A 17,648-nucleotide genomic window follows, 5' to 3' on the forward strand; every position below is an offset into this window, starting at 1 on the left:
TCTATGTCCTGCTTTATATCCTACAGCAGGGAGCACCCCAAAATAATGTTCAACGCGTTACCATTTCACGCAATCAATTGTTAAATCTATGACCGTTATTTCTGACATAACTAGTTTTCGGTCAGACTGCAGTGAGAACGCATATGACCTCATCTCTTGCCAGAGCAAAAATAGTTTCTCCATCCCCTTTTCCTCCAGCTCGTTCAGTACCCTGCTCCCCCTAGTGGTTTGATAGGAAACGTTAAGGACGTGCCTTCGTCACCGACACCGGATGTTGATCATTTCACATCAGCTGTGCCGAAAAACCAAAACACAATGTGGACTACGACGACAGTTTAACCTAGTGTACAACGGAAAAACACAGTTCTGAAAAGGAAAAAAAAGTTGACCGATGAGAATATTCTGAACTACGAGGGACTGAAGACATTTGGTCGGGCGATTTGCTGCCACACCGCCGTCCACATCATTAGTGTGTAACGCTATATAGCATTTGTCACATCGTATGCTACGTCATGTGCAACTCGTATTTGCTGATACTCTACGAGACCATGGCTCAATTATAAATGGTTGTGTCTCCCCTTAAAGGTTTGCCATACATTAACTAAGTGGTTGAGAGCATGGGACGGATCTTTCTGGACCACATCGGCGGCACTCGGCTGTTCTGCTGCGCCAACTGTGACACGACGCTGACCAACCGCGCGGAGCTCATCTCCACGCGCTTCACGGGGGCCACGGGCCGAGCCTTCCTCTTTAACAAGGTAGCACCACCTCATTGACCTCCAGACTAACCCAAAGCATAGGCTATTCTTAGGCCATTGGATTGGCTGCAATTTATAATACAAAAAGGCCATCAAAGATAGAGGACCATAGCATACAGCAATAATAGGCCTAACACTATGTCCAACGTTATCAACCATAGGCTTTGAGTCCTTATTAGGTCCCTTCTTCAGGTCACTATTACCAATGTCGATATCCCCATGTGGCTTGTCTGACTAAAATGTATTTTTTGAATACAAAAACAAAGCTGGTGTTTATCTGCTTGAAAATCTGTTTATAGGCAGAGTAATATTAATACTAGACCGCTATCCTTCAAATGTGGTTATTGTAGCCCCCATAACTCAAAGCTATTTTGGTCAAATATGTCAGGGGATGATGCTGGAAGCTAGGTACATCCATACACATGCTCAAGATAACTATGAAAACGAGAAGACTATTTGCAGTAGCGGGCAGATTGGTTTCTGTGTGGTCAGTAGCCACAAATAATTTCTAACCACTCCTATAAATTCATTTATTCAACCTTTATTTATAATGCTCAGAAGAATCATTGAAAGAGGGACCCTCGTTTTCATAATGAAATTAAAAAAGTGTCCAAAAGGTATAAGTCTATTGATTTTTAGGTGACATTGCAAAATATTCCATGAGTCCAACACTAAACGCCCTCTGTCCATGATCGGTCCTGGCATGATGTTCCTGAAGCATCAGCCCTTGGAGCCAGTTCAATGTCAGCCAAAGGTCCAATCAACATGGATGTAACATAATACAGGCTTCATAATTAAACAAATGCTCAGGGTTATGCGTCTCTCAGCGAGAGAAGACCAACCAACCTTAACCTAAAGGATACAGGGATGAGCATCGTAACCATCAGAAATAAACAGAATCTTTATACATTCTCAAGCATTACTATCGTTAATTTTTTTTTTTTTTTTTCTGAAACGTTCCCCATAGTATAGCTCTGAGGGAATGACCCTTTTCCGTGTGCCCTGTCCCCCAGGTGGTGAACCTCCAGCACAGCGACGTGCAGGAGCGCGTCATGCTGACCGGAAGGCACATGGTGCGGGACGTGAGCTGCAAGAACTGCAACAGCAAGGTGGGCTGGCTCTACGAGTTCGCCACGGAGGACAGCCAGCGCTACAAGGAGGGCCGCGTCATCCTGGAGAGGGCGCTGGTGAGGGAGAGCGAGGGCTTCGAGCGGACTCCTTCGGACTCCAACTCTTGAATCTGCCAGATGTCTTTTTTTATTTCTTGTCCTTTTTTTCCCCGCAGCTTCCCAGCTAGGTTGTTGTTTGTTTACATGTTAAAGAGTGCCACACACTCAGAGCTGACGGCAGAATAGGTGTTTCAACATGGGCTACTGCAATGGTCCAACCTCTCTCACTTTGCACATGCTGTTACCGTGGTTTGGTTTTAGGTTTGGTTTGGTTAATCTTTGCAAAGATCAAATAACACTTGACATGCTACAGACATATTGTTGAATTTGCCTGCCGGCCCTCTCATTTAACAAATACCACGTGCAGAGTAGCACATTAGTTTCGGTGGTACGTATTCAATGTTCCGCTGGGAAATCTAATAAGGAATGCTTTCCAGGGCATCCCAAGTGTAGGCTTGATGTAAGATAATCTTGTTAAAAGTCAAAGAACAATTGGTGTTTGTTTCTTTCTATTTGGTTTACATTTGCTGATGATTAACTTTAACTCTGTACAACCGAATGTTTTTAAATTGTGAAACTACAACAAAATAAAAATCCTTCAAGGCAAATCTTATTATTTTCTGTTTAAATCTGAATATGCATCCACAGAAATGATAAAAGTACAGCTTAGAAAGCTGTAATTGTGCAATGTCTTGTGAATGACATGATGAGAAATATTAAATCGTGTTTATGTCTAGTATTTTTCAAATTCTTTATAAACGGTCTGTTATCATTAGATTCCACCTGTGTGCTTACTGAAGTCGGCATTGAAAGGTGTTGGAAACAAGCGCACCCCTGGGGAAGGAGGAGGCCCGTTGCATTTTGGGCTTAACCGGAAGTATGCCGGAGAGAGGATAGTGTTTACTGAGCAATGTTGGAACATATCGTTCCATGATTTATCCTTGTGGAACTTATTTCATTTTCGAGTACACACACAACAATAACAATGGCCAACGGTGAGTTGCAAACCTATTCAAGTGAATTGTTTGCCTTAACAGAAAAAAAAAACGCGCAGATGAAACGTCAATGTTGAAGATTTTTTTCAACGCAATCAACGTTCGCGTTATGTTGCATGTTTTTTATTTGTAACCGAATCGTTTAAGTTAAATTGATATATTGGTATATCATGTTTTCTGCTCCTTTGCATTGCATTACTTCCTGTTCATTTCCAATGTTGCTATGTTTCGCTGCCAGAGCCGGTGAGTGCGGCGTTCAAGCTGTACTGTCTGTCTGTGATGACATTGGTGGCAGCGACATACACTGTGGCCCTGCGATACACCAGGACGATATCATCAGGGGACCTGTACTTCTCCACCACTGCTGTGTGCACCACTGAAGTCATCAAATTAATACTGAGTCTTGGGATGTTGGCGAGGTTAGAATAACCCTCTTTCACCCCAGTAGTTCCAGTGTGTCGTAATATGTACTGCTGGTGTTGGCAAGTGTGAGGCAAACCCTTTACATGATGGTTATTTTAAAATTATAATAATTAATGTTTGAGAGTCTTGATAAACCTTGAAATGTTTCCTCACAGAAGCTGTACAAACGGCTATAAGGGTGTTTCAATGGGCTTTTGTAATACCAAAGCAAACATTCAGTATCATTCTACTTGACCTACCTATGTCACAATATCCCCCAAACCTGTTTGAAATCAAGCGTTGAACAAATAATGGACAACTGCAGACATTAAGGGGATATGTTATGGATTTAAATATGTTTCAACTGGTATGAACACACTATGCCCCACAAAATGACATACAATAATCTATACCATATGTTCAAAAGCCTTTTATGAACCTGTGAAGTAAAGAAACATGGTTATTTTCTACTGAAAGGGTTGCTATGTGATCCGTGTGAACCAAAGGTTAGTATTAACATAATGATAATAAGCTGGATCTTTAATGCACAAATGGGGCTAGTCTGACACTTACCCATCAGCAGTGAACTTGCTGAAATTAAATGAAATTTGTCAGCTATAGAAGAATGTTTCCGCTGATTTTGTTAACATTGTTTTCTTGTTTTTCTGACAGAGAAACAGGAAGCCCCAGTCGGTTGAAGAAATCTGTAGTGGAACATGTATTTCAAAGCCCCAAAGAACTGCTCAAACTCAGCGTTCCTTCAGTGGTGTATGCTGTGCAGAATAACATGGCCTTCTTGGCCTTAAGCAACCTGGATGCAGCAGTGTATCAGGTAAGAACCATTACTTATTTGGTTACCATTTTGTTGTGGCCGTGGGAACTCTAGGGCTACAACAGCTGGCCAGAATAAATCATTTCAAGATATGGCATTAATCCAAGCGTTTTACAAAAGGTGTATTCGAATAGTTCATAGAAAACGATCTCAATCTGCATTCACAGTGTGTATCTTTTCCAGCATGAATAACATTCATTTTAATTGGGAGACGTAGTCGGCGAAGGCCACTGCAGAATCGATGTTTCTTACGTGTATACTTCTCTCACCAAGACATCTCCTTGGTATGTTTGTGTGTGGACAGGTGACCTACCAGCTGAAGATCCCGTGCACGGCCCTGTGCATGGTGCTCATGCTGAACCGCTCCCTCAGCAGGATGCAGTGGTTCTCAGTCCTAATGCTATGCGCTGGGGTCACCCTGGTTCAATGGAAGCCTGCAGAAGCCACTAAAGTCCAGGTAGGATGACATGGGTGCCAGAATGGGTAAAAGAAACGCCGTAATTTCATTGTTATTGCTAAAGTTTCAATTATATAATTCCTGCCCGGGTTTTTGACTTGTGTTCCAACCTTTCAGATCGAACAAAACCCCTTTCTGGGTTTTGTAGCCATCGCGATCGCCGTCATTTGTTCTGGGTTTGCAGGTAAAACACCACACCGACGGAACCTGCTTTCTGATCTGGATATATATTGCATGAACACGTTTGAGTGTCGGGGTCCTGTGCTTGTGTGGTCCAGGTGTTTACTTTGAGAAGGTCCTGAAGAGCTCCGACACGTCCCTGTGGGTGAGGAACATCCAGATGTACATCTCTGGCATCGCGGTCACGCTGTTCGGAGTGTGTGTGACAGACGGCGCCAATGTCATGGAAAAGGGCTTCTTCTTCGGCTACACCCCCTGGGTATGCTTTGTTGTGTGTAAGTGGCCCACTACACACACAGGGATGTGTTTGAGGATGTTCCTATCATTGTCTTCTCCTTTTTTCTGTGTATATATATATATATATATGCATATATTTTTTAACTATAACCCCCCACCTGCCCCCAGTCCTGGCCAGTGTGGGGGGTCTGTACACCTCGGTTGTGGTGAAGTACACGGACAACATCATGAAGGGCTTCTCTGCCGCCGCCGCCATCGTTATCTCCACTGTGGCGTCGGTCCTCCTGTTCGGTCTGCAGATCAGTGAGTCCTCCTAAGCTCAGCAGTGCACCACGTGCCAATGCCATCCAATGGAGCTGTTCATCACTGTTTGAACGGCCTTGGAACAAATGCAAATAATAAGACTTAATGTCTTCTTCTATTAAGTAAAATATCAAGTGCAATTGTAAGGGGGTCCTTTAGTATGTGGCACTTTAATATAATGTTGGGATTGTGTATTTAAGAAATAAGATGCCTGGATTATCATGGCATACTTTTGATTTATCAAAAGTTGTTTGATCGTGTGTGGATTAAAGTAGCATCTCTTACCGTGCTCCCTCGCTCTCTCCCAGCGGTGACCTTTGCTTCTGGAGCCATGATGGTGTGCGTGTCCATCTACCTGTATGGCCTGCCCAAGCAAGAAGCAGCCAAGCTGCCCCAGTACAGCGCAGACGACACAGAGATCAAACAGAAGTTGATCACTGTCTGAAGGGGTGGGACCTTGGAAGGCCTCCAATGGACTGGTATTTTCTTGTTTTGTATTCTATTTGCGTCAACGTTCAGTCCGAAGGTCAAGTACAACAGATGGAGGGTAATGTTAAAATAACATTGATTTGTGGTGACTTGTAAATACACTGGCTTAATGCCAGGCCACTGCTGTCGATTTAGAGGGTCCATGTGTTGAAAGGTTAGATGGGACTTGGCCTCTTCACGATAAAGCCTGTTGAATCAAGGCTTTCATTCTACCAGACTGTTAAAGAGTGCCCAATCACAACGGACTGCATGTCGGCTCCTATTTCTATTGTACCTTTTGTCTACTTTGATGCTGTGATTTCTTAATGTTTTGTTAAGTCCCATTTCCTTTCTTTTTTAAACGTAAAGCAAATCAAAGCTTTAATTAAAGTATATAACCACCAGAAAGAAAGGAGTCCTTTTGTTACACTTGAAAAAAATAAATGAATGAACAGAGGAATATGTTTTGAATCTAACATTTTTATTTACAATGTTCTTTGAAGGTTCAGTCTGAATAGATTCACATTTTCTCCACAGGCTTAATGCCCAGGATCCTCATTCCGCTGGCTAGGACTGAGCAGGCACCGCTGAACAGTCTTAACCGGGCCTGTTGAAATACAAACAAACGCCAACGTTGAGTCACTGTGGCTCGGTGTCACTCTCGTGGTTTTGTCCCAGTGGGACGATGCGGCCAGTAAGCGTCTCTGCCATCTGTTACTGAACGGTATATTCCTATTTAGGTGTTGCATCTGGAGTCTTTGTAATAGTGCCGGCCTATGGTGCCCCTTTTAAGAATAGAGAATATTTATTTATATATTAATGTTTAATAAATATATAATATTTAATAAATATTTTTTGGTTGGTAGCTACATTTGGGCTGGGACAATATCAAGAATTGTTAGCAAATTCGAATATGTGTACAAATAAATGGAAACAAACTTCAAAAGTTAACTTTTGTATATAGTGCAATTTTCTCAACGGACTAAATTGATCGTGAGAAAAAATGACTCATGAATGTCAGTGAACCTGTTTAACCACGCTCATATGTGTACAATAAGGTATGCAATAGACAAGGTCACCTGGGCCACGTCGTCAGGGCTTCCTTTGACTGGCAGCTCCCTGAGACCAGATGCCACCAGGTGGCTGGACAGACGGAGCACAGATCCATTCAGGGAATGTAGACGGGTACATTTTGCAATCACATGTTTCCATCATAAGATGAAGCACAATGGAAACCCGGAGAACGGGTTCAACAGCATGTACGCTCACCTGAGCTTGGTTAGGAAAGTGACAAGGTGTCTGGGTTGCAGGTCTCGATTACACTGGTATAGTACCTCATCAAAACTGAAGGAAAGAGACACCAAAATACACTAATAAATAGAGATGCGTCTATAGATCATTTAATGATTTGCAGATCATCAAACTCTTATTGAGGGGCTTGAATGTTCTTGGCCTATGAGCACACACACACTTACCGGAGAAGATGCTGCAGGATAGCAATGCTTCTGTGCTCCAATAGGAGCGAAGGATCAATTTCCTTGGCTGCCATGGTGCTATTAGTCCGTATCAAACTGAAAGACACAGTGTCACAAATCACACATAACTGATCCAACAGTAACTGGTTTATGAACACATGCATCCTTATAAACAACCAGTTGGGTTGTGACAAACTTTTGTGCACAAGCTGTTTAGGTGTTTCAGAAGTGGCTTCTACCTTCGTAGGCGTGCGTGTGTGTACTGCAGGAAGACTCCGGTGTCGCCCTGGGCCTGGAGCATTCGGTCCCAGTCGAACCTGTAGTCTGCCTCCAGCGGGCCTCTAAAGTCCTGAATGGAAAGACACCTCATCAACCAGAGCCCAACACAAGACGCATACCACAGATCTCTGACCTAATGCCCAAACATCTTACGAGCGATATCAACAACAACCCTGTTGGCCAATGACGACGCGGGATGCGAGTCAGGTGGCACTATATGAGGGAGTTTGAGAAGTGATCGTAAGCAGTCTAGTTCAGCGCATATGTAAAGGACGACCAAAAATGTAAAAGCATCCACAACATTCATCCCACTTATTTGACGGTGAGTGAACCTACTTGGACTACGAGAGCGCTCATCCCGACCTTCTCCGCCGTGTCCCCGGGGTCGGCCATTTCCTTGGTGGCTGGTGGATACATTTGGAGACGGTGAGGGACAGACTTGTGCGAAATCTTGTTTACTCCGTGTGGAGTGTGTGTGGTGGATGGCCGGTGAGGGGCAGCTCGCCACCACCACACACACACACACCGAGGGAGAGTTCTGACATGCTGGTACTGAACACCTGCTGGGACTGGTCTATGACTAAACTGCTATAAACTGTTTTTTTTGTTTTGTTTTCTATCCAAGGAAATTATTTTTACTCTTTGCCTGCTGCATGTTGTGGAGCATCCGGGCGCGGGCCTCGTCCAGGACGTCCTCCAGAAACACCACCTCTCCTCTCCTGGTGCTCATGCCCTGGACCAGGCCGAAGAACACGTGCCGACAGCTGCGCGCACACACACACACACACACACACAGGTCACACTAACCCTGATGGTCTGCTGGTCAGCAATAGCTTGGTAGAAGCTTGTTTTGTAGCCGAGTGTGTGGGGACATGACAGTGTGTTTTCTCTCTACCTCTCAGCCCAAGGATGTCCCATGAGGCGTAGGATGTGGAACAAATGCTGAAAGTGATTCTGTTGACTTTTGTCTGTCTTCAAAAGGAAAAAAGAGAACAATAAAAATACGATCTAATTATGTTTATGTTTCAAACCACATTGTGTACATTGAAGCCTTCGAAAAACACACAAACACACACACACACAACCGCACCTACAGGACATTCAAGCACACATGCGTGCTTACCACATAAATCATCTCATCAAAATCAAACTTTTCCTTGCGGTCTATAGCTGCAGCAATATCTCTGCAAATACAAAACAAACAAATTCCAATATAATTAAACCAGTTCATCAAGAGCACTACCTCATAAGCACATGTCTATGTCCAAGGATACTTTCAATACAGACTTATCTCTCATTGGCCTTGGTTGTTTTGCATAAATTAAGTGAGCGGGTTCTTGAACATTAAACTTTGTGACTGCTTTATACTAGAGTGATGTAAAAAGTGAATATAAACAGCATGTTCAAAAGTGTGCGTGCGTGTGCACGCATGCCCTCCCATCACTGGACGACAGCCACCGACCTGGTGATGTATAGCGAGGTGCCGTCACTACGTAACACGGTAGAGCAGCTGGACATGTCGCCCTCTGCGGAGACGTCCACCACACTAGTTCCCCTCCTGCAAAACACACAATATGAACCCAACATAGGCCGTCTATGAGTCTACGGGAAGGATGTGAGGGATTTTATCTTTTGTAAGATCAATTCTGATAATAGGAACCCGGGTCTGATCAAAGCCTGTTGCGTCCTTTGGCCTGTCATCCCATTTTCAGGCCAGAAACGTCATGCAACACCAGCACCCTGTCGATATCCTCTCGTAATATCAACAGCCCAGTGACGTAGTTCGGTGTCTAAGGCAGTCTGTTTGTGTATCGGGGCCGTACCCTTTAACAGTCTTTAAAAGAAACCCCATTATATATCTGTCACTTATAAACCAGCAGCAATGTGCTACCCTCTACGCCCTGGGCCTCATTACTTCTTGTGTTTAGTTAGGAATGACTCCATGTGTCTGTGAGCGGTCCTACATGAACCCACTCTGTGGTCTTCAGCAGGCCGCGGGTCTGGAGACGCCGCAGCACCTCCTGGGCCTGCTCCTGGTGGAGGGACTCCCCGGAGTAGACGTCGAAGGGAACGCCCAACCGCTGAAAGGGGTTGAGGCCACAACTTCACTCAATGGGGGAAAAGAAGAACACATTTGACTGCATTTGCTACAATGATGTTATCTCTTCTCTCTGCTTCACTTCTAAACAACACATGGGTCACAACTGATTAAACACAAATATTGAGGGGATATTTCATGGTAGTTTTACTTCAAGGGAAAAGGCGGTCAGGTTATTTTCATAGCTTCAGGTTTCACTTGGAAAGGCATCATATCAAGGAAGTAAGGAAGTCATTATTCAGGGAGTGTTGAACCACTCTCCCCCTGCCTTTCCAGACCGGTTATAAACCCTAATTGACCCCATGCGTTGTGACCTTGTGCGTTGGACGTGTACCTTGTAAACCTGCTGGTACTCCTTCACTGTAATTTCCCTGAATTGTTGCCATAGTGACATGGCCTGGCTGTCATGCTGCTCCAACTTCTGGAAGAATTCTCTGGCGGCCAGCTGGACTTCCTTATTGTGCTCGGCTTCTTTGTTTGCTTGAACATAGACCTTGAAGGTAAAGGACACGTCACTCGCACACAAGACACCTAACTGCCACATTGTCCTTACTGGGAAATATCCATTCAAGTAGGATTTTTACAGTATATACGATAACACATTAATAACAAACCCATAAAACACTAACATGCAATACTGAGGGTGTCAAATGCTCAGTAAAAAGCCATGTTCAACTCACATCAAATAGATGTTGTAAGGGATTCACATTCAATTTTTCTTGACTTCCAAATTGTTCAAAGCCAGCCCCCAGCAGACCTGAAGCACGTCAAAGGAGACAGTTATGATTATGGTTCCAGCTTTGAGGACATAGAAATATATCAAAGAAGGCATTTGTGTTATTCCCTCACCAAACTGCATGCCCCAGTCTCCCAGATAGTTCATTCGAATAACATGGTTCCCAAGAGACTCCTTGAGGTTGGCGATGAAGTTACCTGGACATACAGTATAGCAGATTAATATGAATTTACTATCCACTTTAAATCCACAATGTGTAATACTTACAAAACCTGGATATGTCTGTAGTCAGTTCTGAAGATTTTAATAATGTTACCTACAACTAATTTATTGTACAAATAAAAGAAAATTGCTCACCTATGATAGTTGACCGCAAGTGTCCAGCATGAAATTTCTTTGCAATATTTGGAGAACTGTAGCATGAAATACAAATATGGGTTAAACATCTAAGGGTGTGTGTGTGCGCGTGTGTGTGTGTGGGTGTGTGTAAGGTATACCTAAATTCGACCAGCGTTTTTCCTTTCTTCACAGTATTGAAAAGTTCACTATTAAAGCCGAACATCGCATCCTCTTCTCCAAAGGGCTCCAACATTTTCTAACACCAATATTAAGGGCATGAAAAGTTTTCAGTGTGAAACAGAAGTGAGAGTATATTTGTATCAGTTTTATTGACTATGAAAGGTAAACAAATGCAGTATACCTCCACCAGAATTGTACGGTGGACTTTGAAGGTGATCATCCCACCAGGTCCTGTCGATATTTCTTCCACTACATTGTCCTGATTCAACTGTGCAGGAAAGTATAAATAGTTAAGTTAGATAAGTTATTGAAAATGAGAATGTCTAGCCCACTAAGATTATATGGCTTAGGCCTATATATTAGAGGGTACATTTGAGAAATATACTACAAAAAAGTATGTTGGGGTATGTATGTTCATCCGTGTGATAATGTAGTCACCCTGCTACCCGTAGGCTACATGCTCGAACCTCATTGGCCAGCGCTTCTGCCTGCAACTGCGCATCTCCGTGTGACGGTAGGATGCCTTTCATCCGGAGCGTGCTGACCGGAACTCTGAAATCAGGAGATTGACTGAAAAAAAAAAAAAAAACTTTAGGGAACATGGCTATAATAAGCTGAGCTGATTCGGCGAGATAACACATACAAAAACATTACCGTTTCTTTGAAACGGGAGCAGCATGAAGGTCTGGAATGAAGACATCTTCTGGTTGATGTAATGTCCTTGCCAGCTATTGATAGATAAAGATTATTATAAACTATAACTACTACCAGACTATTAAGGACCTTTGTTGAATAGATACAATTAGACAAAGTGCAATAGTTCTTCGTGACAACATAAGCCTCATACAAACTAATCATAGGGCTTTATTGAGTTTCGGACAAGCTATTGCAAACGTGCACATGCACCACACTAGTTCACAGCAACGTCCCCAAGTAAATACCTTTGCAGCAATGCTTCTTCTAAAGAAACAAGCCATTTGCGCAAGACTGCATTTAATAATCACACATTTTAATGTACTTGTTTGATTATGAAAGGCAACCGACTCAGCTTCAACTGGATATTTCCTCTACTTCCTTGTTAACTGCGCCACCTTCTCCCCCAGCCAATTAGAAGGCTTCGTTTGCTGACGACACCAAGACATAAAAAAGGGTTCGCTTGAAATGTGCTCCGCCGCAGCTGAAGTGAACCCCCACGTCCACACCATTTTATGCCGTCTAGACCAGTGGTATTCACTATTTTTTTCAGGAGAGCCGCACTGACAGGACGACGTCAACAGGAGAGCCATTTTTACCGCAATGTATCAAAAGCTATAAATCCAGTCATAAATAAGTATGCCTGCTTAATAATATGTCCTCCCTGAAGCAGTGTTTCCCACAGAACTTTGTGAAACTGTGGAGGGAACCCGGTCCTTAGCGGGGTCCGGGGGCATGCTCCCCCGGAAGAAAATTTGGTACCTTTTAACCTGGAATGCATCAATCTGGTGCACTTTGAGAGGAAAATTAAGACTTGTGTGACTGTGTGATATTTTCTGGAATAATGTGGAGACACTGGGTCACATAACATGGAAGCTATTGAAGAATAAGTTAATAAGAATAAGTCCATCCAAAGAGCACATTCTCTCGTTATGCAGGAAAACCTCCAATCTGGCAACCCCGCTGTCAGCGTAGAGCCGAGCAAGTTTAAAAATATTTTCTAGACAAGGCTATATTTCCACCTTTTAATGCCGCTGTTGATTTATTTTTTAAATAATTGTTTGTATTTTTTTTTTAAATATCTGTATTCACTGCATGATCATATCACTATATATTTTTACCGCCATGCGAGCCGCAAATAGAGGCTTGGCGAGCCGCATGTGGCTTGCGAGCCGCGCAATGAGTAATGCTGGTCTAGACAAACTATCATGCCATCCCTTTTTACTTATTGTAACAATTTTAAAAAAAGAGTAAATCCAACGATCCGCTCAGATTATTTTAAATTATTTTTTTTGGAATTATTTTTCCATTTGTATGTTTAGATTGAGCGAGAAGGTATGCAGCCTTATGACCATGGGACGGAGTCGAACCCGGGTCACTACTTTCAGGACTGAGCCTATATGGTAGGATTATTTTTCATTCAAGAAAATTAACTATAGTATCGCTTCAAATATTGTGCTTTGGTACTAATGTTACAAAATAAAATGTACACCTAAATCATTACATCTTGCCAACAAATCTCATTAAAGTCACTAAACTAAAGAGGCAAGCAAACATGACACTTCTTAACTAACACATTTGTGAAAAGAATTTATTTAACTTGAACCAATGTCAACACATTTAGCAAATAAATTGATATTTTGATAACCAAAACAAAATGAATACAGTGTATACAAACTGAATTCCAGTAATTTCCATACATATTGAAACAATTCTTGAAAAGAAAAAACATTTCTCTTGTCCAGTCTGAGAGGTTTATTGATCCGACCACCCATAGGTGACCAATCCCTTCTTTAAAATGTACATTAAGAGTAGCTATACAGGTAAGATCACTTCTGCAAAACAATCAACTTTGTCAGGGAAAAAAGCAATGCATGTAGCAGGTGGCCTTATAAGAGGCATCGAAACAAAGCCAAATAAATAGCAACACGGCAGTAAAAAGAGGCCATCGGTAAGAGAGTCAAAGGTCCATTCAACGGGTAGACAGCGGGAAGCCCCCCTCACACTAGCTGCGATAGCAGATGTGGACGCCACTGTCTGAGGCTGCAGACAGTGCGTCCACATACAGGCAATATGGCACAGGTAGGAGGCACGTCCAAGCAGACCCAGTTCCCTGGAGTAGCTCGCAGCAATAGGTAAGGTGATCCGCCGTCACGCAGCGACACTCAGGAAACATCTGAGGGACAAGACAGAAGAGGAGCGTGGCACAGGTCAGTGTTGAAACCTTGGTACGTCTCATTTGATGTAAGGCTTTTAGAGTGTTAGCTTAACTTATTGCACAATATGACTTTTTAATATTATGGCAATATAAGAATAGTAAATCATTATTTTTATTATCACGATATTAAGGATCCAGCATCCATTCTTCAAGGTCTTAATTTAATAGGTGTAATTTACAGGCTACATTTCCCTAGCAGAAATAAATCATTATCAATGAGTGTCACAATCTGCATTTAACATCTGTTAATGTAACATTTGTTGTTTTCGACATACTGTTGTCTACCCAGACTTGTGTTCATCACATAACTACTTACAGCTCGCAGGCTGCTCTCCAAACCGTCGCATCAGCTGGTCATGTGTGAACTTGACGAAGGCGTCATATTGCTCTGAAAAAAAACACAACACGTGAATAAAACTCGGGTCAAGCTACAGCGCTTTCGGACCTTGGTTCTCGAGTGGCGTGCCAAGTGTACCTGCGAGCTTGGAGGTCAGGATCTCGTTGTACTCCTCACGGATCTTCTCCTCCCGCTCCCTCAGGAGCCGTTCGCAGATCATGCCCACCTGCCTGAGGGAGAACAGAGGCTGCTCTCTCCTGCTGGGGGACGTGGAGCAGCTCCCTGCACACAGCCAGTAGACAGGGTCACCACAGGTGTGTTGCTTCACTTCCTGCAACATGGGCTGGAGAAAAATCAGCGTCGTTCTGCCAAGATGATTTCATATCAAGACCACCATGGTACGTCTCCCTAAATATTAATGTCCCGTAAATATATTTAATTGTATGTTGCATGGGATTTATTTGGTTTGTACTGTGTGCATCTACAGGATAATTTGCAGATGTATCATGAACAGTAATAGGAACCAGACAAAGGAACCAGACTAGAAATTGTGTAAAACAAAATCGTTGTACATGATTATATCCGAGACACCCATTAGTAAAAAGAGGATCTCGTGGACCATTTGCAGAATAGACATTCTGTTGCAATGGGATCTGTGTGACCAACATAGTTTGATTAGGTCACAACATCAGACATTTTGTAACATCCCACAGCCTAACCCAGGCTGAGGTTGGTCTTCATGGCCCTCACTGGCAGTCTGTCGTTACCTGACGACCCACTCGGAGCACTCTGGAGGTCCACGGGACAACAGCCGTCCGCCTGCTGCGGAAGGCTGTCCAGGTGTCGGCGCTTCTGCAGCCGCTTGTACTCCTGCTTGATGTTGTGGAGGATTTGTTCTGAGAAATCAAGTCATCGAAGACATATCAATTAGTCGCCGGTCCAGCTGGCAGATAACGCGATCGGGCAAAGCAACGTCTAATACCATGGGATAATTAGTTATAAGCATGATGTTTTGAATGAAATGCTCCCTACCGGTTGTAAGTCTGGAGGAAACCACTTCTCCAAATGGCGAAGGCTCCATACGCAGATACTTCTGTGGCGATGAAGTGGAAGCAGCTGTGATCGGGACGCATCTCCTCCTTTTGGGTGATGCCGGGCTCATTAATGGATCGAAATCCATGGTCCTCTTCAGAGTAGCACCACAAGCCATTGTACCGAGAATTATCCTAAAATCTGATCAACAGAGAATGCTGAGAGCCAACTGCTGTCCCTAATCTAGGCCGAGTTGTTGCTCTTTTCCGAGCTAGCGTTAGCTTGGTAAAGATACAGAGCTTCCGGCGTCAGCGCGATACCAGTTTTTCTCGCCTCGTACTATCTTTCCGACAACTAATGTTGCAGTAGACAGATTGCTAAGTTTAAGATTTAACTGTCTGTGCGGGTTGACTTTGTAGAAATAGCGTATGGAATTAGATGACAGCAGATGCCGTGCTACCGATTTAAAACGACCGTCCAAACATAGACAAGCCTTTTCAGTTACCTTGTACTGGGCATGCGCAAACACTGAAGTCGTGATGGTATTTGATGTTTTTTTGTTATCACCATTATGGTCGCTTGCGCTTGGTTCTAGAAAACGAACTACATATCCCACAATTCATGCTGGGCCTTTTAAATCGGGTCTGTTTGAAACAAAACAAAAACAAAAGTTTCTCTAAACGTTTGTGTCGTCACCGTTTTTCTTTCGAGAATGCTATTGTAAAGGCAGTACTATAGCTTATATAGATACTGTATTTTTATATTCATTTAGGTAACATAGACAGAACAAATCTTGAGCTATTATTATTATGGATTCATTTTTATTCGGCTACTTTTATGATTATGATTATTATCGTTTATCGTTTTTATTACTATTTGAATTTATGAATCGCTGTCATTTGTTATTCTAATTGGCCTTACAATTATGTATCCTTATGTTCAAAGATCGCCTGATGACACATATTTAGTTGGTAATAAACAACAAGTCATTATCATAAATTCATAATAATGCCATGTCAATGATTAAATAATAACATATTTTTTTAGCAGCATAATCACGCAGTTTATACAATAAACACACTGAGAAGTCAAGACAAGATTATTTATTTCACAGTTTGTAATGGCCTAGCCCATCGTTTACATGTAAAAATGTATTATTTCACAAAGGCTTACCTTTACCAATGTATGCCTACAAACAGGTAGCCTGAAATACGTGTTCTTCTGTCATGGGTCAGAAAGAGGAAAAAGTCTCTACGACGTTGCTATATATTTTCTACAACTGTAAACACACGCATGCAATTATCAGTCAGATTGTTTTGGTAGTATTTAAAACTATATGGATACAAGTTGGCCGAATGTGACACTTATAAACCTGCAGTGTGCATTGCAACATCTGTGACGTGTGTTTCACATTCGCTGAGTTGATCCATCGGCAACATATTTTAGAGAGAACTGTCCACATGGGGGCACCAAAGATGTTCCACATGTTTTGCGGTGGCTGCTCAGCTTCCATTCTGTTCTTTCATAATTAGATTTTGTAAAAACGAATATACATTGTGCGTTTTGATTTTACCCGCAATTCGACATATTTCCAATACAAAAGAATACGTTCATAAAGTCAACCAGCTTTGTCTTTATTTTCACGATCTCAAAAACATCAAGACAAAAGAGACTCGTTGCTTTTATTTTAGTCCTTTGTTATGCCACCATTGCACAGAAGCCACTTGACAATCGACATTTTGATCTTGAATACTCAATAATACAAGAGGCAGGAAAGCATACTGATAGATAGCTGTCTGGTTAGCTTACATCAAGGTAATTGACTACAGAACAATTGTGCTGTGAGATGTACAGATCAAAAGTATTACACAATCAACTAGAAAATCATTATTCCCCAATTGCTTCGATGGGATCATCAGTTGATTTCAATAAATGCACACATAATGCCCATCAGCTTACCAGCTAATGAATTGGCTTTGCTTTGCTTTGCTTTCAATTTCACAGGAGACGTGCCTTATTTGAAGTTACATAAAAAGCATTTCACTAAACCTTGTGAATTGGTTGTTTTCATTTATCCCAACCATTGAGAGGAGGCTACCACAAAAACAACTCAACTGCAATTGTCAAAAGGCTTGTGGGGGAATTACTTAAGCCACATAGTTTCACAAACATATAAGGCTTAATCCAAGTCCAAACACTTGAAGAAAGCAGCTATATTCAGACAAAACCTCTTTATTTAACAGCAGTGTCCAGCACTCTGAGTCCAGCCTTAAGGCGAAAGCTAGCAATATTATTTAATGTGCCGTTCAAATGTAACATTTGTTTTTATTGTTTCACGTTTTTCTTATCACAAGAAACACTGTACAATTTTTAGCTAAACATTTGAACAAAGACGCATTACTAGAATGTTCCACCTGCTAGAGAGTAAAGAAGTGGACAATATAGAATCTTAACATAGAT

General features: G+C 42.4%; 4 protein-coding genes across 5 annotated transcripts; 2 read left to right on the forward strand and 2 right to left on the reverse strand.

The window, feature by feature from the left end:
* Positions 1-302: 302 nt before the first annotated feature.
* LOC307088168 (protein yippee-like 5) lies at positions 303-2,542 on the forward strand. The gene is made up of 3 exons (XM_079753972.1): positions 303-469; positions 586-758; positions 1,772-2,542. Exons 2-3 carry the CDS (start codon positions 618-620, stop codon positions 1,994-1,996), a joined length of 366 nt encoding a protein of 121 aa, XP_079610098.1. The 5' UTR covers positions 303-469; positions 586-617; the 3' UTR covers positions 1,997-2,542.
* Positions 2,543-2,798: 256 nt separating this feature from the next.
* On the forward strand, positions 2,799-6,821 carry slc35a1 (solute carrier family 35 member A1). 2 transcript variants are annotated; one of them, XM_079754104.1, is made up of 9 exons: positions 2,799-2,922; positions 3,161-3,341; positions 3,997-4,156; positions 4,461-4,613; positions 4,731-4,797; positions 4,892-5,068; positions 5,199-5,333; positions 5,642-5,812; positions 6,339-6,821. In XM_079754104.1, exons 1-8 carry the CDS (start codon positions 2,913-2,915, stop codon positions 5,776-5,778), a joined length of 1,020 nt encoding a protein of 339 aa, XP_079610230.1. In that variant the 5' UTR covers positions 2,799-2,912; the 3' UTR covers positions 5,779-5,812; positions 6,339-6,821. The 2 variants fall into 2 exon arrangements, with proteins under 2 accessions (XP_079610230.1, XP_079610231.1); XM_079754105.1 differs by lacking the exon at positions 6,339-6,821 and having other exon boundaries at positions 5,642-6,261.
* On the reverse strand, positions 6,298-11,968 carry rars2 (arginyl-tRNA synthetase 2, mitochondrial). The gene is made up of 20 exons (XM_079754103.1): positions 11,850-11,968; positions 11,563-11,636; positions 11,376-11,478; positions 11,090-11,176; positions 10,887-10,984; positions 10,747-10,802; positions 10,503-10,586; positions 10,334-10,410; positions 9,988-10,146; positions 9,530-9,636; positions 9,018-9,113; positions 8,679-8,739; positions 8,451-8,527; positions 8,195-8,319; positions 7,892-7,959; positions 7,516-7,625; positions 7,277-7,372; positions 7,071-7,145; positions 6,881-6,944; positions 6,298-6,408 (listed from the first exon to the last, which is right to left on the reverse strand). Exons 1-20 carry the CDS (start codon positions 11,883-11,885, stop codon positions 6,322-6,324), a joined length of 1,740 nt encoding a protein of 579 aa, XP_079610229.1. The 5' UTR covers positions 11,886-11,968; the 3' UTR covers positions 6,298-6,321.
* Positions 11,969-13,178: 1,210 nt separating this feature from the next.
* akirin2 (akirin 2) lies at positions 13,179-15,676 on the reverse strand. Its single transcript, XM_079753540.1, has 5 exons — positions 15,189-15,676; positions 14,924-15,052; positions 14,295-14,438; positions 14,136-14,207; positions 13,179-13,777 (listed from the first exon to the last, which is right to left on the reverse strand). Exons 1-5 carry the CDS (start codon positions 15,364-15,366, stop codon positions 13,767-13,769), a joined length of 534 nt encoding a protein of 177 aa, XP_079609666.1. The 5' UTR covers positions 15,367-15,676; the 3' UTR covers positions 13,179-13,766.
* Positions 15,677-17,648: the final 1,972 nt, after the last annotated feature.

This window comes from Pollachius pollachius, assembly GCF_949987615.1.
Source record: "Pollachius pollachius genome assembly, chromosome: 16".
Classification (NCBI taxonomy): Eukaryota; Metazoa; Chordata; class Actinopteri; order Gadiformes; family Gadidae; genus Pollachius; species Pollachius pollachius.

Coding starts and splice junctions, on each gene's coding strand:
- LOC307088168 (XM_079753972.1), top strand. CDS start 618: ATGGGACGGATCTTTCTGGACCACATCGGCGGCACTCGGCTGTTCTGC. Junction 759..1,771: donor GAGCCTTCCTCTTTAACAAG/GTAGCACCACCT, acceptor CCTGTCCCCCAG/GTGGTGAACCTCCAGCACAG.
- slc35a1 (XM_079754104.1), top strand. Junction 4,157..4,460: donor TGGATGCAGCAGTGTATCAG/GTAAGAACCATT, acceptor GTGTGTGGACAG/GTGACCTACCAGCTGAAGAT. Junction 4,614..4,730: donor CAGAAGCCACTAAAGTCCAG/GTAGGATGACAT, acceptor CCAACCTTTCAG/ATCGAACAAAACCCCTTTCT.
- rars2 (XM_079754103.1), bottom strand. CDS start 11,885: ATGGCTTGTTTCTTTAGAAGAAGCATTGCTGCAAAG. Junction 10,411..10,502: donor AGACTGGGGCATGCAGTTTG/GTGAGGGAATAA, acceptor GACGTGCTTCAG/GTCTGCTGGGGGCTGGCTTT. Junction 7,960..8,194: donor CAACATGCAGCAGGCAAAGA/GTAAAAATAATT, acceptor TGTATCCACCAG/CCACCAAGGAAATGGCCGAC.
- akirin2 (XM_079753540.1), bottom strand. CDS start 15,366: ATGGCTTGTGGTGCTACTCTGAAGAGGACCATGGATTTCGATCCATTA. Junction 15,053..15,188: donor TTCCTCCAGACTTACAACCG/GTAGGGAGCATT, acceptor TTGATTTCTCAG/AACAAATCCTCCACAACATC. Junction 14,208..14,294: donor CCTGACCTCCAAGCTCGCAG/GTACACTTGGCA, acceptor GTTTTTTTTCAG/AGCAATATGACGCCTTCGTC.